The 23683-nt window shown below is 35.3% G+C and overlaps 1 protein-coding gene across 4 annotated transcripts in view; it reads right to left on the bottom strand.

Moving 5' to 3' along the window:
* SLC44A1 (solute carrier family 44 member 1) overlaps nt 1-23683 on the bottom strand; it is a 208509-nt gene that overhangs the window by 75627 nt on the left and 109199 nt on the right. For all 4 annotated transcript variants that reach the window (XM_020869461.2, XM_020869460.2, XM_020869463.2 and 1 more), the window contains 8 exons: nt 17253-17343; nt 9993-10162; nt 7927-8016; nt 6788-6927; nt 5498-5684; nt 3909-4074; nt 2142-2298; nt 1326-1409 (listed from right to left, as the gene is read on the bottom strand). In XM_020869461.2, the coding sequence (XP_020725120.1) occupies nt 1326-1409; nt 2142-2298; nt 3909-4074; nt 5498-5684; nt 6788-6927; nt 7927-8016; nt 9993-10162; nt 17253-17343 (1085 nt within the window). The remainder of the gene's footprint in view (nt 1-1325; nt 1410-2141; nt 2299-3908; nt 4075-5497; nt 5685-6787; nt 6928-7926; nt 8017-9992; nt 10163-17252; nt 17344-23683) is intronic.

Here is a 23683-nt window from a genome sequence, read left to right on the forward strand (position 1 = left end):
ACAAAATGTAATGATGATTATCGTTACCGCATCCATCAACTTTTTTGATGATGATGACTTGCTCCAAAACCAAATTTTAAAAAACATACTTTTGCAGAATGTTGTGGCTGTTGCTAATTATTTTAATAATGACCTTCCAAATACTTTACATCCGAAGAAGAGTATTACAAACCACAGGAATGTATTTTGCTAATGAAATGTGAAATTTACTTCTTCACATTAATCATAGAACTCCAATAAAGCAGACTCCAGGCATGCTCAACACCATCCCCACAGGACTCCTGACTACATGTGAGTGAACGGACAATGCAATACTACTCTTCAATCACTTAAAGGTTAATGGTGAGAAAGTCCATTTTTATCTTTGGTCTATTAGATAAGGGCATCAGTACATTAGAATTGATTTTTAGGGGCTGGAGAAAAGTGGTTAAGAAAAACAACTCAAGATGAAAAGAGTGCTTCACAGTGAGAGTTCTACATGCTCAGATACAGAAAGACAGCGGACCAAGCCACTCCCCTGTGAACTGTTTCGTTGGAGGTATCAATCCCTCCATTTGACCCTAGAAACAGCACTTTCTTTGCTAGTATTTTCCAGGCCAGTACTACAGTCTTCAGCAGCTGGATAAAGCAAAAACAAAAAAACGCCCATGGCATACTAGCATGTTAATTTTGAGCAATAGTAGACAGTTGCAAAAAGGGAGTAAGTGTCACAACAACTTTTCACTAAAGCTTTCAAACAACATTAAATGAATTAAAGAACAATGGCTAGGGTAGACAGATTCTCAGGGAAAAATCAAATATAAAAGGGTGTGAATTAAGGGATAAAAGATAAATTATTTTCCTGAAAGATGCACTCTAAGGAAATTTATCCATGTATTACAATTAATTTTGCTGAGTTGGGTCCAACTCTTTGTGACCCCATGGACTGTATACAGTCCACGGAATTCTCCAGGCCAGAATACTGGAGTGGGTAGCCATTCCTTTCTCCAGGGGATCTTCCTAAACCAGGGTTTGAACCCAGGTCTCCCACAATGCAGGCGGATTCTTTACTAGGGAAGCCCAAGAATACTGGAGTGGGTAGCCTTTCCCTTCTCTAGGGGATCTTCCCGACCCAGGAATTGAACTGGGGTCTCCTGCAATAATAAGCTTTGAGAAGAATACATATTATGTTTAAAAGAAAGAATATGACTAAAATAGTTATACTTGATCAAAGCAACATGAGAAAAAAAATTTTTTCAATTAAACTCAAAAACTTTATCTTGAAAAAAGAAACAATGAACCTATCTTTGAAAGTGAATGTTAGATGTATTTTTAAAATCTTTTACCTGATTTAAATAATTTAGGCACTTTTCAAGACACCAAAGGCAACAAATGCAAGATTTCAGCACACATCGAGCACAAGCATTTTCCTGGAAAGAATAAATAATGAAAATAATTAAAGACCAAAGAATCAAACCATACCATGTAGAATATTATAAAGCTTAGAAAAGTAAAAATTAAGAAAAAAATCACGACCTATGCTTCAAAGCCTCCACACTCACCCTTTTTTTCCCTCAAAATGTAATGGCTGAATTATTTCTATTTTTTATTTATTTATTTTTGGGTTTTTTTTTAAATTATTTTTAATCAGTTCAATCCAACATTTACTTAGTACCTATTGCATATAAGATAAAGTATATAAGACCAACAAGGAACTTAAAAGCATTAATCATAACGAAGGTTAGAGTCAGAATGATACAGATCTAGTGCCATGAGAGTGGAGAGGAGAGAAAAGATGGCACTTGGGGGGTGAGAGGACTCAGGGGCGGTTTCTAGGAAGAGGGGGCATTTGAGCTAAACTATGCAGAAATGCATGTTATTTCCGCAGTTCAGGACAGGAAGGAGGGTTCCAAGGAGGAAAGTGTGAATTCACACAGAGGAACAGAAGCACAGGCTATTTGGGGAAACCTGTGATTAGATAAATTTTGCCAGAGCATACGGAGTACAAGAGTGGGAGATAAGGGGACCGAATTAGATTCCACTTGGCAAGGACATGGAAGAAAACATTCACACTTGGACTTAATATCATTGGGAATTTTGCTACGTGCAGAACTGAGATCTGGAATGTGCCCACAGAAAGTCCAGAAAAGATTTTTCTTTACCTTTCCTTTGAGCTGACTGTGAATGTACATAAGGATCATTCGTGGAATTTTGACTAACGTGATAATGAAAGAACCTTTTGCCACAGTACCAAGGTGATAACGAATAAGGCGATTTATTGATGCCAGAATCGGTGTAAAAGGCAAATTCCTTTTATCCCTGTTTAAAAAATGACCAAAAAGACAATTAAAGGCTTGACCAGGATAGAAACATAGAAAAGATTTAGTTCAAAAAAGAGTGAAAAATTAGTTCATTTTCCTTATTCTAGTTCTATGACAAAATAAGCAAAGTAACTATAAGTGCTTCAGATGTATCATGTAAAATTAATGTTTCATTTCTTTATGGTAGTTTCAGGGGGTTCTTATGCTCTAATACTTTAAGTTAAATAAAATTGCTTTGAAAGCTCTTACCAGTAAATAGTTATGGCAGTAATTATACAATCAGATAATGAAACGTAGAAAGATGTTAGACCTGGCACCTCGTTTTAATGGAAAACTATCAGGCCTACTGTAGTGTATAGCTAGCTCTGAAATTAGGAAAGAAAGTCACAACACCTTTTCTGATCCATACAAATTAAAGACTTGTTAACCTTTGCTAGACCCTTATATAAGCAAAAATACTGGGTTGACCAAAAAGTTCACTCAGCTTTTTCCATACCAGCTTATATGGAAAAAACCCAAAAGAGCTTCTTGGCCAACCCAATACATAAGACACTAACTACTAAAGATTTATTTTTCTGATAAATGTAATTTAAGTGTAGCATGACCTGCTATTCTAATTAATTTTCTAAGAAAGTTACAGGAAAGAATAAAGAATAAAATAATAATCTCCCATTTTCCTACCTCACAGAATTATCAACTACATATTTTGTCGTATTGACTTCCACTTACTTCTTAAAGAAATTAAACTCTTACCAGCCTCAGTTCCATTTCCTTCAGGCATAATCACTTAGATTATCTTAAGTTTTTTTTTCTTGCTTTCTTTTTTCATTGATGCATAATCGACCTACAATACTATGTTAGTTCTGCATATACAACATAGTGATTCAATATTTGTACACATTACAAATGATTACCACAATAAGTCTAGTTGTCATCTGTCACCATACAAAATGATCACAATATTATCACCCTTAGTCCCCACCTTAGACTTTTCATCCCCATCATCATTCATTTTTTTTTTGTAACTGGAAGCTTGTACCTTTTAATCTCCTTCACCTATTTCACTCACAGCCTCGACCTCTCCTCTGGCAGTCACCTGATTTTTCTCTGTATCTATGAGGCTTCCCTGATAGCTCAGTTGGTAAAGAATCCGCCTGCGATGCAGGAGACCCTGGTTCGATTCCTGGGTCAGGAAGATCTGCTGGAGAAGGGATAGGGTACCCACTCCAGTATTCTTGCACTTCCTTTGTGGCTTAGCTGGTAAAGAATCCATCTGCAATGCAGGAGACCTGGGTTCAATCCCTGGGTTGGGATGATCCCCTGGAGAAGGGAAAGGCTACCCACTCCAGTATCCTGGCCTGGAGAATTCCATGAACTGTATAGTCCGTGAGGTCGCAGAGTCTGACACAACTGAGCGACTTTCATTTGAGTCTGTTTCACATGAATCTATTTGTTATGCTTATCTGTTTTGTTTTTTAGATTCCACATGTAAGTGAAATCATACAGGTATCTGACAGTCTCTGTTTGACTTATTTCACTTGGCATAATACCCTCTAGGTCCATCCATGTTGTTACAACTTCAGTTTTCTGACAAGTATAAATTCTCACCTAGTAAAATAGTAGGTCACCACAGCTCCTGCCACAGTCATCTGCTGACAGGCTAGAATAAATTCACTGATCCAAATCAGGCCCACCACATGGTACCACCACATGTACTGCAAAGGCCCCGAGACTGTGAACTCCGCCAAGCCTCGCTCATTTTCAACAGCGGTACCTAGGGGAACATCGAAGGAGGAGAGAAGCAGCACACACTGTGTAAGCCGGAAACACGGCCATTAAACCCGGGTGTAAGCCGGAAACACGGCCATTAAACCCGGGTGTAAGCCGAAAACACGGCCATTAAACCCGGGAGATGAAGCTAACTTCCAATAATACACCCCTGCCCCCAAACCACTGGCATTATGATCACAGTGTTATTTCATTAAGGGACGAAAATAATTATCACTTCAAAAGTTGTATAGCAGAACACTGTAAAATCAAGCATTTTGTTTTCCTCAAAGGCAACATATATAGCTTTTAAAAGTTGCTCTGTTTGAATATAATTCTTACCACATTATCAGTTATTTAGTTTAGGCATGAATTTTCCAATACTTCAGTTTTCTTAAAGAGCTATTACTTGTCCAATAATTACAGAGATAAAATGAGCAAAGTACAGAAATTAATAGTATTTTCAATTGGTGGTGTGTTGAATGACCAGATTAGTTATATATACTTTTATTATCCTTATACCACTCTTCACAATTAATTCCATTTAGACATACATAACTTTTGATATTAAGTATGGCTACAAGTAAGTCCAAGCATATAACTACGAACTCTATCACCACTAGCTCTATATAGGTTCAGGTCATTTCCAAACTAGAAAATCTCAAGGAGGCAGGTTGATCTCTGGCTATCACTGGAGTTTGAGGCACCTCCAGAGAAGCACTGCATTCATTAGTTCATCTCAGAATGAACCTAAATGTCTGAGTCAGTACAGGAGCTTACTTCAAATCCACAACCATCTCAAACCTGGACATGATTTCAGGCCCTACCCGATTTAGACTCACTTTGCTTGGAAGATCATGAATGGGGACTATGTTATTTTTTTAAAAAAACTTTTTATATTTTATAAAAAATGTATTTTTATATTTTTAAAATATAAAACTTTTAAAATATAAAAGTTTTATATTTTATAAAAAACATTTTATATTGGGTTTGGCAGATTAACAATGTTGTGATAGTTCCAGGTAAACAGTGAAAGGACTCATCCATCTGTACACATGTATCCATTCCCCCAAAACTCTCCTCCCCTCCAGGCTGTCACATAACATACCCTGTGCTATACAGTAGGTCCTTGTTGGTTATCCATTTTAAATATAGCAGTGTGCACATGTCCATCCCAAACTCCCAAACCATCCCTTCTCCACATTCTTACCCCTGGCAACCATTAGTTCATTCTCTAAGTCTGCTTCTGCTAAGTAAGTTCATCTGTAAAAAGGTAATGTGTTATTGAAGAGCCATAACCTCTGTTATTTCTGACGGCTATCAGACCTCAGTCCATAAATGTCTTAAGAATTATATCTCTCTGATGTTTTAAAATATTTTAATGCAAATCAGTTTCATTGCTAAAAGAAAGCAGTAACATGTCTTCTTACCAGCTGTGCCAAGAAAGAGAAGTGTCATGATCCAATACACCCAAAATAGAACAAGAGCAAAGAAAGTCCAAAAGGGTTGGAAGACTAGCAGCGGCAAGTGAATGAAGACCTTGCCGGCCACGTGGAACAAGGCAATGGTGAGAGCAACCCGCTTGCGCATCACCAGCATGACCAGGAACAAGATAACCTGCATGGAGCAAATGGACGGGAAGCTTTCAGCTCATGTTTTAAGTGGTAAAAACGGAAACAATGGTGGAAAATTTTTAACACAATTCTTAATTCCACTTATCATTTTTCATTATTTACTGAAAATGTCCTTTAAAGTTAAACATAAAAGAATTTCTAAATTATTAATACATCCTAGAATGCTACTTTTCCTTTTTCCACTCATTACAAATCAAAACATATTGCTTGTCATCAGGATGAGACTCATAAAATTCTGAAAACTGGGGAGAAGACCATATGCTATGATCACAAAAGCACGGGTATTTGTACATCCTCTCCCTTATTGGATCATGAGCACCTTAAGAGCAGGGTTCATGTCAAATTTATTCACTCCCCACTCTGCCCTGGCACTTGGCACAGAGAAATATACTTAAAAGATGATTAATAAGTATTTGCACAATGATAGCAAACAAAAATCTCTTGGTACCAATGGTTTTATAGTGGCTTTATTTTTAGTTTCCAATGCTCAATGAAAAGCTTGGGATTGCTCCAAAAAGTAAACTCAGATTTTTTTGCCCCCTTTTTACAGATAGGAGAGGGAGATAAACCAAAAATATAAATACAGATTATTGAACCACAAGTTTATTAATAATTTTACTGTAATCAGTATAATAATTATACTAGTGAAGCTCACCTCTATTTTTGGAATAATGTTGTTAAAAGTTTAAAAGGAAAAAAATGGGAAAATAATTAGTGAAAACAGAATGACATGAGATGGCTTATTTCTTAATATACTTTTCTATAGTAAAGAGAACTGTTTTTTAAAAATAATTAATTATTTCATGACAGTAAGATATATGTCCTTACTAGAAAATGGTAATTAATATTCTAGCTGAAAACTCCCTCTCAAAGAGCAGACAGTACAGAACAAAATGCTGCATCAAATAGCACCCATCAATTAGGGAAGCCTCTGAAGACTTCTGAGGAGGTCATGCCCTATGGGACAGTGATTTAACCTAACAGTGATCAAGGGTAGGCTTGCAATAGCTAGGGGTAAGTTTTTGCTTTATTAATGGTCTATAAATAAAACATAAACCTGACAGATACACCGAGACCTGTACTCACCGTGAACACCGTTGCTGAAATGGCGTAGATGAGGAGTGCCCGAAGGTTGGCCTCCGCTATCTGAGGCTGCTCAGAAGTAATCGTTTCTTTGGGAGACTTTCTTTGCTTTGCATACAGCCACCAGAGTAAACCTGTGCCACCTGGAGACAGGAAACAATTTTGCAATAAGTAGTGAAAGAAATGTGTAACATAAATCCTCAATTTCCTAGACCCTTCCTATACATCACCACGGACTATTATAGCAACAATCCATTTGGCTGGGAGGTGTGTGGCTGTCATTTTTTGCCAGCAAAGGAGAACTCCAATGACTCCACTATCATCTTCCACATTACACACTTACAAATCTTTAACTGAATCAAATGAACCTCCTTTAACTCTATTATCAATTCTGAAGCTGAGAGAGAGCCCAGCAAGGACCGATACCCCTGAGAGGCACTGGTCACCAAAGACAGCCTCAACACCTGTTTAAGCTACGGAGTGTGTGGAAAGCAAGTAAATGGCATAGAAATCAGCAATGAAGGGACTTCCCCAGTGATCCAGTGGTTAAGACTCCATACTTCTAAGGCAGGGAGTATGGGTTAGACCCCTGGTTGGGCAACTAAGATCCCACATGTCATGCAATTTTGTGACCAAAAAAAACAAACAAACTAAAGTTAAAAAAAAAAACAAAACCAGCAATGAAGCTGAGGAAGGCAAAGATCTTCTCTGTTGTACAATAACCCCAGTGCCTAGTGATGACACATTCACACAGTTGATAAAATATTCATACTATGAATAAATGAAGATCAAATGAGTAGTTCCTACCATAGGTAGGAAATTAGAAAGCCAGAAAAGTTTATGCTAAATTTAAGGGGAGAAGGACTCAACAAATACTGCTTCCTTTCAGCCTTTAAAAATCATAGAATTCTAAAAAAAAAAATCATAGAATTCTAGATTGAAGAATATTTTCTGAAAATGTATAGGTTACGAACTGCAGAAGTAAAAATAAAAGGGATACTATCCAAAGCAAGGGTGAAAATAACCAGAGAAAACATAATTCATACAGCAAAGAAAGATAGGGAAAACAAAATAAGGAAGCATAAATTTGAGGAAAATATAAAACAGACGACATCAGGGGTGACAAAGAATAAGTAGCTTACCAAGTGAACCCAGGATGAGCAGAAATGTTAAGATCCACACAAGTACTCTTGATATATACCTGATTATCACCATCAAACTCATGGACAGAACTGTAGGGAAGATAAAGGACACACAGAATATCATTTGAAAACATTAGAAAATATAAAGAGAAACTCTTTCAATTGTTTTCTCCTAGGGAAAATAATTTGTTGCCATTGACAAGTTCATGACCCCAATTTTGGTAAGAATGGAAAAAGGCTGCTTTTGTACCTTGACCTGAGTACTTGTGTCACTTGAAAAGCACCACTTAAAACCAAAAGCACCTGACTGTGGGTTTATAAACGACAGAACAGAATACATGCAAATGCATATGGTGACTCAAAGACAGCACAGGAGTGTTGTGGATTCACCACGGGAAGACATCAGAACTCGCATGCAAACAGGTGACAGCACACAAAGTGTAGAGAATGACATGCCATGTTCGTGACCAGAAAATTACCAAACATAGACAGAGATCAGTTAAATTAAATGCTACACTTCCTTGTGTCATCTATGTATTTCAGGACCAACTTCTCTGATGTTTGTTTTGGCCGACAAGTCAGATGGTATATTATCTTTTTCTAGTTTTTTCTCCTCTAAAACTCCAAGATATGGTCTGACTCTATAGAATAATATCCTGAAAACTACTGAAGTCAAAATTCCTGGCCTTACTTCTCAACTGGGGTCAGGAGTCTTGATTTAGAAGCTCTTCAAAAACGAGCAAAGCTTAGTTGAGTTATTTAGCCAACTCCTATACCCACCCCAATGTGACAAAATCTTGAGTGAAAAAAATCTCAAAACAAAAAACTGAGAGGATTTAACCCTTGCAGAGGGAAATTAATTTCTGAAATCATAATTTGTTTATCTCTAATTATTTAAAGTCTTGTTTCACAAACAAATGAATAAAGATCTTAAACCTCAAAAAGAAAACTATTCTAATAAAAAATGGAATTCCAATGACTTAACAACATTATTAGCACTACATTTTTAGGTTTGAATTTTTTTTTTCTTGGTTCAAGTATTCAACTATTTCAGAAATCAAATAATTTTTACATAAGGCTAGACTAATAGTCAAGTTTTCTTGGGACAATTGCAAAGCCAACTAAATGGTTGGGATCTGTGACTAGGTAATGTTATTGAGGTACTCACATTTGCAATAAATGTACAGGAACCAAAAACAGATGGGAGCGTTTCAAATATCACAGAAATAGCTTTTCATATGGACAGCATTATTTCAACTGAGTCAAGTACTACCTAAGCAAAAAGAAAATACTCTCTAATGACAAGACAGAAATACAGCTAGTCTTCTCAATGACTATAATTGGTGTTAACAGGCATAAACACTCATTTTACATATATAACGAAATAGTTCTTTGGTTCCTACTACAGTTTACTTCTCCCAACTAAAAAAGTCTATGAATTCTGATATGGCTACATACAGTTCTAGGGTAATATAGGGAACTTGCAACTTGAAAATCACATTTATTTATTTATTTATTTTATTACCTATTTATTGACCAAAAAACTCAATGGCTAACAAGTGGAGATTTCCTAATTTTTCCAGCAATACAGTAACATTAATTGTAGCAATGAAAAAAATTATATAATCCAAATGTAACCTATCAGAAACTTATGTTTTTTGATGGAAATATATGAGAATATATAACCTCTTTTTATAAGCAAGTAAGCCTTTTGGAATCATAACTAAAAACAAAGGGGTGCTGACTCATTAAAAGAAGCCTCCTATTATCATACTAAATGTTATTATAGACTTAGTAACCAAAGTTTGGGAATATACCAGTTTTCTCCAATGAGAGAAAAAGAAGGGAAATGAGTTTCAGATATATATATATATATATATATATATATATATATACACCTTAAAAAATATGTGTATACTTATAACTATATATAATCTGAAACAATTATTTTGGCTATGGGAAGTTAAACAATTTACAAGTATCCCCGGCAGTATTCATATTTTGGTTAAAAGAACAGTCTTCTACTGCAATACTATGTAATAGCTAATAATGAGAAAAACAATTACCTAGTGATAACAAGCAAAGTCCCAATATAATTTCTTTGCTGGTCATTACTCCACTAATCAGCCTGTGTAAGACACTATTGTCACTGACAAAGGTGATCAGGGCCTCTGCAAACTTGGCATAGCAGGAAATGTTCACAGGAGCACAGCGATGGAAGAATGGAATAGGTGCACTGGTGACACAAGAAAAAAAAAATCAGAAAGAAAATTACTCCTGCTTAATATAAATGCCACATCAAACACACAAATGAAAGGTGAATATGGCTGCAATACACTCCACCCTCCACACATCATATGGGAGCTAAGAGCTGTGAGCTTAATGCTATGAAGATGACTGTCATGGGGCGTGATGCAAACCTTACCACAAGCTTATCAAAGAGGGTGGAGTGCATATTCCAACAGAAGACATTACCCTCCCCTTCTGAAAAGAAACACACACACACATATACACACATACACAACTACCAAAAACAAAACCAAACACTTAAACTCCTCAGCCTACACATCTATCAATCAAGAGGCAGATGACAAAACTTACAAACATATACTTTATTGAACTGAAAATTATTTTTTGCCATAAGCTATTTAAAAATAAAAAAAAACATATACTTTTGCTTGAAATGTGCCACCATTAATAGAATATTTGCTCTATCAGAACAACATACAAAACCTTAGATTAAAAAAGGTATTTGAGGCACCAGCTTAATATCTCATACAAAGTAGTCATACCAAGACATCAACATACAGCAGAATATACTGTTTGAAACAATAACTATGAATGCTAGCATATGGAAGAACTTATAACAATACAAGGGAAAGAAATGAAAAGCTTATATCTAATGTGATGATTACATCTATGTACTAAAGATCTAAGAATGAGAACAGGGGGAAAACTCTAAAGAAAAATCTCTGCTTTGTTATAGCCATGGGATTAAGAACTATTTTCTTTTCCTTTTATATGTTATCATTATTAGGAGATTACTTGTGTCCAAAAAAGAATCAATTATATCAGGTTTATACTGACTGTAGCTCTTACTTGTGAAGGAATACAGCTATGTATAAAGCGTGGTAGAAGTATAGTTTGTTATAACATGGTTCTATTTTAGCTTCTGAGAGCATGTGTGCATCTAATCAATGAGAGATTTTAAGGAAAGCTCTATGAACATGCCCTCAGTTGTGATTTGTTTGAATTCTAAAAGAGCCCAGATGTGTCCCTATGCACAACACATATTTACATGTGCATTAAGTTAAAATTTAGTCATTACTAACATGAATCCCACATTTTCAGAATTATGTATAGGACTATCAGTCATAGTTCTAATATACTTTTTTTGACTGGACTGATGTAAGTGTGTTCTCATTACTGATTGGTACTGTATTTTGGTCAAATTAGTGAACAGATTACATGGTTGAGCACCAAACCCCAAAAGTCGCTAATCTCAGCAGAGCAACGTTGTATGATCTGAAGCAAAATACTATTTTTGTTTCCTTCCTCAAAAAAACAATAAGAATGTTTCTTTTCAAGTAAGAATATAAGTGAACTATATATTGATTTTCCTTAAATGTGGTACATTAGCACCACTGGGAATAAGAAGAAACAACATCTTCCATGCTGTTAAACTTTACGGAGCAATAAAATAATGTAATTTAAAAGATCTAGCCTTATCTTACTTATATTTAGAGTAAAATATATCCAAAAATGACAACGATAGGCATGCTTATTTTTAAAAAACTGCCTCCACATACAAATGTGGGTGTATTTGTATATACCTCCAAAATGGTGTTGGTGAAAGGTAATGCCAAAGATTTGATATTTTGACACAAACTGCAGAAAGCCAGAGCATTCTGAGTAATGCTTGAATTACAGGTACGTAAGTCACCATTTTTTGACCAAAAGTTGTTTCATTAATGATTTGAAAATATATTAAACTATAGACTGCTTTTAGATAAACTAGATTTAGTTAGAAATATTATAAGAATCAAAAAACATTAACAAGTTCTTACTCAGTGGAGACTAACCTGGGACAGAAACCTTTAAACTAACAACTGTGTCGTGACCTACAACTGCTTTTTTCCTGATAATGTCCTTGCCAGGTTAATGCTCCTGTCTAAGGACTTCTAACCATATTTTAAGCCTGGTTCTCTATCCTTCAAAACAAAAGTCCTCTCTGGTCTATGAATGTCTACATCTTCATCTGCTTTATTTATTATCCTAAAATCTCTGATGTCAACTCTGTTTAACTCACCTGCCTCCAACCTTGAATATAAAATACACCCACCTAGGAACACTGATGTTCTGTTTGTAATATCCACCAATTGTCTTGGTCACACACCCATAAACCTCACACTCTGTCAAGAAGTGGCTCCTCCTAAATCTCCCATATCCTAACAGGATGTTGATATACTTTTAAACTCAGAGAGAGATACACATCATCTCCAAAAGGGAGTGGAACTTGTGACAAAGAAAACTGGACTTGGGTTCAGAAGCCCTGGGTGATTCTCCTAACATTACACGGCTGCAGGTCACTGTGTCTTTCTGCTTCTCTGTCCCTCCACCTGTCAGCCGAAAGGGTAGGAGAAAGTTCTCTGTAAGTCTTTTCACATCATCATCATCATCATGCTACTCATAAATCAATGATTCTAAATTAATATAAGCAGGACGCCCAGTAGCTTTAGCTTTTTTCTGCTTTTCAAACTTATAATGAGGATAGCTGATTTGAAAAGGGAAGAGTTATAGTCTTAAAATTCTAAGCCTTCATTTTTTTTTTTTAAGCCTTCATTTTTATTTAAGGGGAAAAGCTGAGTGATATCAGCTCTGAACTTATCCTTTCAAGTCATTTGTATACTGTATATAAACACTTGGTCAATTAGAAAGAATACTTTTATAAGTATCTTTCAAAGAAGTGGAATAAACTAACAATAGTTTGTTGCCTTATAATTCAATCTACGTCAGTTAAAAAAAATCTGACAGCTCTAAATTTAAAGGTATAAAAATAGCACAAGATGATTAACTACTCTATCTGATGGTCAAAATGGTCAAAATCTGTTCTTGTGGTAAGGAATAACAGGTAAATCTAGTGTTACAGAATAAAAGAAATAGGCAAACAAAAGAGAAGATAACATTTGGACACAACAGCAAAAATGAAATTAAATACTTAGCTTCAAAGTAAAAAGTATTAGATTCCTCTGTCACTCTTTTTTCTCAATTCAACTCTTTCCCAAACAAAAACAACTTGACCAGTCACAAGTTTTTAATACTTGAATTGCTTTACTATTTAAAAATTCTAAGTAATCATGGCATTGAAATGGTTTGTCTTATATTTTACCACTTAAATCCCATGTGGTATAATGAATTTAAGATGAGCTATCTGATTTTGTATATCTCTCAGAAAAACTACACTTCTGAGAACCTAGTACATGAGATCATTTCTACTTTAGTGTCTAACCCAAATGATACACTCTGTGCTTCTTAATTAAGAGGAAAGGCATAAAGAATTCTGTTTATAGAAAGTTTTCTACCTTTTAAAGCCCACAGAGCATTGACTCTTTAAGAAGTCAATGTCATCCCATTACGAACTAACTGATGCTGTTCCACATTAGTGAAACATTAGTCAACAAGAACAAATGAATTTATAATGAGTCTTTTAAAGATTTTTTAAATTAGTCACTCATAGGAAAACTGTATCTTACCTTGGCAAATATATTGCCATTTATCTGCCTTTAAGTCCAGATTATCACAGTTAATGAGCTCCCTCAAAGTATGATGACAAACAATGCCTAATATCTTTTGTCCATATGCCTTCCTCCATAAGACAGAAGTCTGCACCTCACACAACTATTTTAAACCCCCAGGTTATAAATAAGCCATTACACTTGATTTCTAATTAAATTTTGTTTAAGAAAGAAAACAATTTTAAAAAAAGGGTTCTGGCAATATCTCTATAGCACAGCAAAGGCAGGAAATAAGTAATCAAGAATCTAATGGCACTATGCAGTGATGTTCACACGTTTCATTTTATTTCTTTTCTCTCCTCTTTCATTTCTATACTCCCTTTTAACCCCTTCAAACTAACTGTGGTATAGACTTTACAAGATCTTAAATTCAAATTCTGATTCTCAACAGTTAGTTGTGTGACTTTGAGCAATCTATCTAACCTTTCTCTTATAAGGGACAATATCCTTACAGGCTTTTCAGAGGGTTCAATGAGATAACACAAGAAACTTAAAACAGTGCTTGACACCCAATAGATGATTTATAAATGCTAATTCACCTTGATCCTTCACTTAAAAAATATAGACAGTATTTTTTTCATGACTATTAGTTTCTTATTTCTGTATCACGTTAATTCTCCAATACCTAGTGTTCTTTCTGGCATCTGAAAGTATCAAAATAAATGTCTGTTTGATGAATAAACTGAAGTTATGAAATCTGTTTCTAGTACTGCAAGTTTTCTCTAGCCATATGCAGAACTTTAAGCATTATAAATATATAGGCTGGCTAGAATTCCCCATGGCTACCATGTTTAGCACATCACCAACAAAGTTCTGAATTTGGATACAATATGGCCCTTACTAGGCACTGGTTTGCAAAATTCAAAAGCTCTTAGGAAGAGTAACCATTTGGGAATTGTGTGGCACTAGTGTTTTACTGCAAATTAGTTTACCACTGTTTTTCTTTAAAATAGACACTACCTTTAACTGCAGAAAGTTCCTGAGTACCCAGGAAGGATGAGGAGGTGGGAAGGTTCTAAACGTTGATATAGATAATACTCTGAGCCAAACACCAAGCACAATAATGTATGTTTAACACATAATATCTTATTTAATTCTTATAGCAATCCCATGCAAGAGGTATTGATATTCCCACTTTATATATGAGGAAACTTGGTTTACTAAGAGCTTAACAGACTTTCTTATGCTAAGGGCCATTTGCCTGCATCACAGGTTTGCCCAGGGTTAGTCAAAAGTGTTAGTACATATAAAAGAGTCAATCAAAGTATAGTCTCTACTCTTTTTAAGGACAGAGAACAGACCTTACTCGTCATTGGAGATCTGGTATCTAATCTATGTGTGAAACAGGGTAGTGACCTAAATTTTTTATTAAAACAAATTTATTGTTTTCTGATCCTTTCATTTTGCTTGCCAGATACTAGATTTACTATGTACAAGGTCTTGATTTGCCTTCCTTCTGTCAACTGTCTCTTCTTATTTACTTTCCAAAAAGGAGAGTTCAGACAAAAGTGATAGACTGTGATAAACTTTACTAAGTAAAGTGATAAACTTTACTAAGATAAGTAAAATATGAGGATCTTTAAATAAAGTATAAACATTTATATAAACAGTTTTTAGACAGTATAGATTCATCATTGCCTCTTGGATTACTAAGACATTAGTGGATAACCATGTTACCAAGCCTGTCTATCTCTAACATTCAAGCCCCTAATTCTATGTTTTCTGTCCTAGTGAATGTCCTTAGGATGCTGTACATGAGACATCCATTGAGTATACAGCCAAGACTGGATCACCCAGCATAACCAGGAACAGGCAGTCCTCAACATGGCAGAGTCAGAGGTCAGAGGTGCAGGAGGATATGCAGTATGAACTGCCCTCTAACCTAAACCCACTTATATTATACTAGAGCAGGCAACTTCATTCTCATACCACAGCTTTCTCATACCTATTATAATATATTTATGCCTTAAAATAGTGACTCTATACTCAAATATGCGTTTAAAATAGGTGTTAGCAGTTGAATAGATAAGAGAACAGAGCTTTTCTTGTTTTTACATTGATAATTTTCTCTATTCAAAGAATTTCTTTTCTTTACTGTCACAGCCTCCCTAATGTTCTCAATTTTCATGAATGGAGTCTCCCTATCGATTGGTCTAAGCGGATAATTTGTAGGTCCTTCCTATTTAGTATCTTTTAAAACAGTCCCATTGTTTTTATGTCTGTAGGCTTTAAATTTTAATTTCAACAGCAACTTGACAAAACTAAAAGAGCAGGAAATCAATTAAACTGATATGTCCTTGTCAACTTTTCAACAGAAAATTTCAAATTCAAGTTAATGAAGCATAAGTAATACCCATAAGTCAGTTGAAGGAAAGGAAACATAAGAATTTTAACCAATAGCTTGATATAATATACTACGATACAGTAAAAAGTGGTTTTGATTCAGTATCCCTGGAAAATACTCATGTTATACATGGTTAGTGATATATGCTAAGGTTCTTAAGATCAGACATGCTCCAAATACTATATACCTAATTCTGAGTATATATTCTACAGTGCTTGAGAATCTATTTCCTTTTTAAAAAGATCAATTTATAATTGTAAAATCTGCCTTACTTAAAACTACTATGAGATCTGTCCAAAAAAAAAAAGAAAAGATAAAAGAAATATCTAAGGAATTCCCTGGCAGCCCATTGGTTAGGAATCCATGCTCTCACTGCTAAGCGCCTGGGTTTGATCCCTGATCAGGGAACTAAAACCCCAGAAGCCCAAACCTGTGTGACATGGCCCAAAATTTTAAAATTCTTTCAAATAAACAATATTTCTTGTTTCATCTTTGTATCCATTACATATAGTAGGTACTTAACAATAAATGTTGATTAAGACAAACAGTTTATTACAGAAAAAGTACCTAAAGGATATAGCCAGAAAAAAAGTATGGAGACTATTCCCTGGCATATTTTTAAATTCATAAAGGTAATTTAAAAATAATACCAGTTAGGATGATCAAAGAAACTTCAAAGAATCTTTTGAGACTGTGAGACCTGACTTCCAAATTTTGCTATAAGTTTTATAATATCAATAGCTTTCTATACTTGAAAACTATGACGTCAAAAAAAAAAAAGTGAGGGACTTCCCTGGAGGTCCAGTGGTTAAGCCTCTGCCCTTCCACTGCAGGGTGCACTGGTTCAATCCCTGGTAGGGGAACTAAGATCCCACATGCCACTAAACGTGGCCAAGAAATAAAATAAATTAATTAATTAAAAAAAATTTTAACAGTGAGCCCCACAAAGAAATTTAAAGTGTTTGAGAATGAGAAATGTTGTTTGCCTGTGTGTATCTGTGTGTGTGTGTGTGTACTTTAAAATAATGTGAAATTCATGTTGTCATTTCTATTACTACTTTAAAAATTGTAAAAGTACTGAAACTGTGCAACGGGCATCATCAAGTCACTCTTCTCATAACATATACAGTTTAAAATCTACCTACAAAAGCAAAAGTCACAAGTTAATGAAATACAATAAAATTTACCTCGCTGGAACAGGTAGTCTGGGGCAAAGACCTATTACTGCTGGTGATGCATATTCAGAAGGCTTTAGGTTATAGGTGCATAGTGCTGAGCCTGTTGAAAGAAAAGCTATATGTTAGCTAGCAGAACAGAGTCTGAATAAATTCTTTATTAATTCATTTTAATTTTATTTTATAGGTTAATATTAATTCAACATATACAACTTTCAAATGTTATAGAATTAATAAAAGTTTGATTTGGTCTAATAGTATCGATCCTCAATCATCTGAAACAGACTCTTCTCTGGAAACTTATATACAAAGTTTAATTAACAGTATTAGGGTAATAACAATAAATACTAGAGCTATCTTCATTGAGTGTCATATGTCAGGCCCTATATAACGTACATACACACACACACGCATATATTTTTATAAAGAGTCAACTTTTCATTGTAACTGACCCAACTTTATCTAGGAATGTCTTCACACAATGGAAAAAACTAACATGATAAAAATTCTCCTGAAGAAACCAAGAGTTTTTGCCAGGCCCAGCGCTTCTGAGGGTCAGGCTGAAACCAGCCCATTTGTGAGGCTGGTTCTGTTCCCCATGCAGGTTTCTCATCTCAAGAGAATGGTTGGGATGGGCAAAGGACCCGTTTCCTCCTCCCATCATGCTGTGAACTCACTGGTGAGGTGAACTTCTTCTCTCTCATATATAAAAATTCTATAATTTACTTTAATTTTACTAGGCAGGCATTATTAAGCCCACTTAACAGAGGAGAAAATAGAGGCTAAGAGATAATGTAAATAACTGACAGCTAATAATCAGTAAAGCTGGGATTAAACTCTAGATCTGTTTGGCTACAAAACTCTTCAACTACATATGCCATCCCTCCTTCCTATGCTTTCCATTACGAAATATTTAAGATTGCTGCATAAAGCACATAGCATTCAGATAATACATTACTTTTTTCTTATGTAAGAGTCATGAGACAATAACTATAAATAAACTGAACTAACTGATCAATCAATTGATCAAAGGAGTCTCAGTTTACAGATAGTTTAAAACAGCTTAAATTCAGTCTTAGATTGGTTATTTTCTGACTACATGGCCAATATATACATACATACATATATGGGCTTCCCTGGTAGCTCAGCTAAAGAATCTGCCTGCATTGCAGGAGACCCCAGTTTGATTCCTGGGTTGGGAAGATCTGTTGGAGAAGGGATATGCTACCCACTCCAGTATTCTTGGGCTTCCCTTGTGGCTCAGCTGGTATCTGCTTAGAATTTGCCTGCAATGCAGGACATCTGGGTTCAATCCCTGGGCTGGGAAGATCTCCTGGAGAAGGGAATGGCTACCCACTCCATTATTTTGGTCTGGAGAATAGTCCATGGGGTCACAAAGAGTTGGACCCCACAACTGAGCAACTTTCACGTTCATATAATTTAGATGGATACAGTACACCAAATCCTTGATTAAAGTCTTATTCAAACAACATGCTAATTTTACAATATGGCAACTATTATACTATAAGGTTCATTGTACAAAGACATTGTTAGCTAGGGACATTGAGGCTTTAGTTCTAATTTTGCTCAGACCAGCTATGTTATATCATGTAAACTGTTTGTATTTCATTATTGAAGTTCTTACTAGGTTACTAATTTGGGAAAATACTTTATTATTAAACACCAATAGAACGGCTTTGCATTTATATTAGGGCAATATATTATAGCAATAATGAGATTTTGCACTGTATCATCATGCAATATGTTTAAAATATAATGTGAAGGCAGATTTTAACACTGAATTAATTGTGAAAACATCATGTGAAGACATGAGAAGGAACTAGAATGGAATACAGAAAAAAAGATTTGTTGGGACAACAAAATAGAGAGGTTTATTTCGTTTACATATTGTACTTTCAATCAGAAGAATTTGAGAAAGCCACAAACCTGCACTACTTCAGTAATGCTGCCCCCAAACCAACTTGTTAAGTGTTTGAATATGTGGGTTTAGTAGCATATTTACATAAATACACGTAGCATCTATTTTATATAAAAATATCTCAGGTAATTGGGCAGTGTAATATATTTTTAAAGAGATACTTGAAAGTTGCATGGCATTGTTCTTCAAGTTTCTACAGCTCTTAAGATATACTCAATAGGAAACTAAGTTTCTAAAATTGTTTTCTGTCATTCTCTTCCATTTTAATGACTTAGTTAAGCATGAATATTAAGCATCTAACTTCTAAAATTAGGCTTTCATGTTTAAAGGTAACACCACTAGATACTATTTATAGCAATTTTAGAGAAAATATGACAGCCATGGCAAGCAAACACTTAAATTGTAAAATAGCTGGAGTCCTATTATAGAATTGCTCAAGAAAAAATAGCCACTGTGCCAGTAACTGCAGGGCAAGCACCCAACGTGATCATCAACCTCCTGATCTGAATTGTCAACTTACTTCTTTCAGAGTCCAAGATGGAATTGATTTGCACAACATGAAAGGCCCTAACTAAAGCATATTGTGTCAGTGCTGTCAAACACACTGCTCCATTTGAATTCAGTGAACATAATCTTCATCCCCACCCTTTTTTCACTTTAAAAAAGGAGGTCAGCAGGTGCAACAGAGTTCAATTTTATAAAGACTTTCCCAGGATAATGCTCAATGAAAGGATAATAGCCTTATCTCCGAGGTATTCTGGGACAGAGGCCAGTACTAAATAGATCCTGTACTAAATAGATTAAAGGAAAAAGATCTTTACAATGTGCTGGTAGTAACAATCAGAAGAAACCTAATATTGCTTCCTACTCAAAGAACTGATGGATAGAGAAGCCTCAATGAAGAACATTAAAACAACCCAGAAATGGCCAATGTTTTACAATTGCTTCTCTTTTCATGTGTATTGCTAATGTATTTTTAGTGAACTCTTAAGGTAGTATCTATTTTACTTTTTTTAGTAGTAGAACTATAAACAATAGTAGAAGTATGACATAAGATGTTTGGTTATAAACAGCAAGACAATATTTTTCTTCTAATGCAAAAAACAGGGGAAAACCATGCTAGAGTAATGAAAAATCTAAAGCAAAGAACAAAAGGTTATCAAAACCACATTAGAGGCAATCCATGCAACTCAGTCAATGTTATTCAAAGGCCATCAGAATGAATGATCTTAGGAACCTAACTTGGGTATATAAGCATTTATCTTGGTAAACAATTGCTATAGTTCCCAGAATGTTTAACTACTACAATATTTCAAATGCCTTATAATAGTTAATTATTTATTTTTAGCTCAATATCACTTATAACAACTCCACTGAGGTATGTTTCCATCACCATGCTCCAAACATTACAGATGAAAAAAAGTAAGTCATATTTCTAGGGCCTTTTAGGAGATCAGTGACAAACTAACAAATAGAATTCTTTTCCTGTAGCCTACAATGCTTCTTCTGTGTTTTTCCTAATAATCATAATCAGAAAAGTATTCAACATGCTCCTGAGAAAAAATGTATATTCCACAGACACTGCAAAGATAATACGCTTGAAAAACATTTTTTTTCCATTACCCAGTCTCTAAATCTGCTCTGTCTCCTCCTGTTTTAAATCTACCCTAGGTAATGGCTCCACTGTTCATAAAATCCCCAAGATGAAGTATGGAAGTCATTCTGTATCTTCTTTATCTACATCTTCCATTTATGTCTTCTCATACTATTCAAGACATTCAAGATACCAACTCCTGACAATCAGACCTTCCTATGTTATTGTTTAAAAATAACTTGTATTTAGCTATTTATTTTTGACTGCACTAGGTCTTCACTGCCGCACACAGGCTCTCTGTTCGCTGCGCTCTGCGGGCTTCTCATGGCTGTGGCTTCCCTTGTTGCAGACCACGGGCTCTCGGGCACTCAGGCTCCAGCGATTGCTGGGCACAGGCTCGGTACCTGTGCCCACAGGCAGGATCTTCTCAGCTCAAACCTGTGTCCCTTGCGTTGGCAGGCGGATTCTTCACCACTGAGCCACCAGGCAAGTCCGCGATCTATGTTATTTCAGACCACCATGATGTCTTATTGGGTCAGTTAAGCTACTCTCTCAGAGGGTTTCTTACCTCCATCCTGCACACAACCTTCAGAATGATTTCTGTAAATTTAGGATTAGTTTATTACACCTCTGCCCTCAGGACAAATTCCAGACTCCTTGGCTTCAAGGCCCTCCTAAGGCAGGCCTCTACCTAAAACCCCAGGCTCATTAACAAACTACTTATAATTCTTGTGGTTTCTCAAGCTTCCAGGCTTTTTCACAAGCTATTCCCTCTGCTTGAGCTGTCCTTTCTTAACTAGCATCTGAAAGAGTGTTCAACTTTGAGGAGAATGTCTACAAATTACAAGCTTTACCCCCTCTGTCAATACACTCAAGCAAAGCTATTTACTTCTTAGCTGTATTATAAAACACATATTTATTTTATAATTTTTTAGTTTACATATCATTTCTATCTTTAGAACATGAGCTCTTTGGCTCTTTGAGAACTGGAACCTTATGCCTTCAAAATATCTGGAATTTCTGTTTCCTGGCACACAGCGCTCAAGAGCCATCTGCTGAATAAAACAGACATCCTGATTAGCAACAACAACAACAAAGAATTATTTTAATCTCTTATACTTTGGTGTTACATGTTATATATAATGATATACGCTTTTCACCATTCACTACAAAGTATACTATCTAAAACAGGATTTCTAAACCTTGGTATTAACACAATTCTCAGGCAGTTCTCGGTTATAGGCAGCTGTCTTGCGCATTTGCAGGATGTTTATCAGCAGCCCTGGTCTCTGTCCACTAGATGCCGGCAGCCTCCTTGTAACCTCTCACCAACTGTGAAAACCAAACACGTCTCCTGACACTACTAAACATCCTGGATGGGGAGGCGGAGGAGGTGGCTGTGGCAGGTGCAAAAATCACCCTTAGTTAAGAAATGCTAGTCCACAACATCAAATTATTTAAAATAAAGAGTTGGCATTGGAGGCTAATTCTTATTTTAAAATTTTGTTTGATTTACTATCTCAATAACATTTGCAGGATACACCAAGAGGAAAAAAAATAGTCCTTAAAACACATGGCTTAGAAAATTGTAGTTAACAAAAAGAAAATCTTTCAATGCAGAAGTTTTTGTTATTAAGAACAAATGACATGAATATGAGTTCAATGAATTTAATTCCTTTCTAAGTAGGAAAGCATTCTGCATTTATTTGCCAGAAAAGGGCGAGACAATTTTCCAATTTCCATTTCTACTAACCAATAAAAAGGATGGACATATTTGCAATTTTCAAGAAGCACTATTAACTAGCTGGAGATATGGCATCTGTGATCACTACAGGCACATACTAGGTACACAATAAATATCTGCTGAGGGAATTAACTTTGGCCATCTTTGTACAAGACTCCTACTAGGTATTGCAGAGGATAAAGAGAAGCTTGACTGTCTAATGCAAGTTCCTTAAACATGGTGACTATACCTTGTTTTTGTCTTTCTGTTACATATTTAATGGGTACTAATTAATTATTTGTTGAATAAAGTAATTATTTAGACTTATATTACTAAATTTAAGAATTTCCCCCTCTTTTTAACAGTCAAGTCTCCCTTGATAATCTCTGATTTGGAGGCAATTAAATCAGTTGCTACAGTTGTTCATTTCACTCATTTATAAATGATAACCAATCTTTTGATATATTGTAGCCAAAAAGAATCCATACTAAGCAACTATACTCCAGTAAAAGTTAAAAAAAAAAAAAAAAAGAATCCATACTAACTCTGTGGTTTAAGTTATAGTGTAACTGACTGGTAAAGAAAAAAAGGCAAACAATAATCTGATTGTCTATTCATACTAACTCTACACTTACCAACTAGATAACAACAATCAACAGGCTTGTTAGTATTCACATATTTTATCTGAATGGATCACATACTCTCTCATGATTTTCAGCAAAGATCACTGAAAGCACCAAACTGCATGGCTCACCTCAAAATGTGAACATGGCCCAAATGGCAGGTTATAAAGCTCTCTGAATTTATACAAGATACAGCACATTGAAGAAGATCTCTTAAATAGGATTGCTATAAATGGGACACAAAAGAAAAATAAGAAATCGGCCATTTTACTACAGTGTTAGGGAAAACAAAATAATGTTGATACAACAGTTTGATAAGAGTAATACAAGGAATAATAAGGAATTCCATGTAAAATACTAGCACCAACTGAGAACAAGCAATCAGCCCTCAATTTACAAGTTATTCTCATTTCTAAACCTTTGTTTAGAATTTAGACTGTATGTGGAAAGAATAAAATGACATGCAAAGCATGGGCATGGCACATACCACTGTGCACAGCACAAATAGGTATCATAAAGATGCTGAAACAAAACACAGAGTTTCGCTCTGATTTGCCTATTCAG

The sequence above is a fragment of the Odocoileus virginianus genome, chromosome 31 (assembly GCF_023699985.2).
Source record: "Odocoileus virginianus isolate 20LAN1187 ecotype Illinois chromosome 31, Ovbor_1.2, whole genome shotgun sequence".
NCBI classification, from domain to species: Eukaryota; Metazoa; Chordata; class Mammalia; order Artiodactyla; family Cervidae; genus Odocoileus; species Odocoileus virginianus.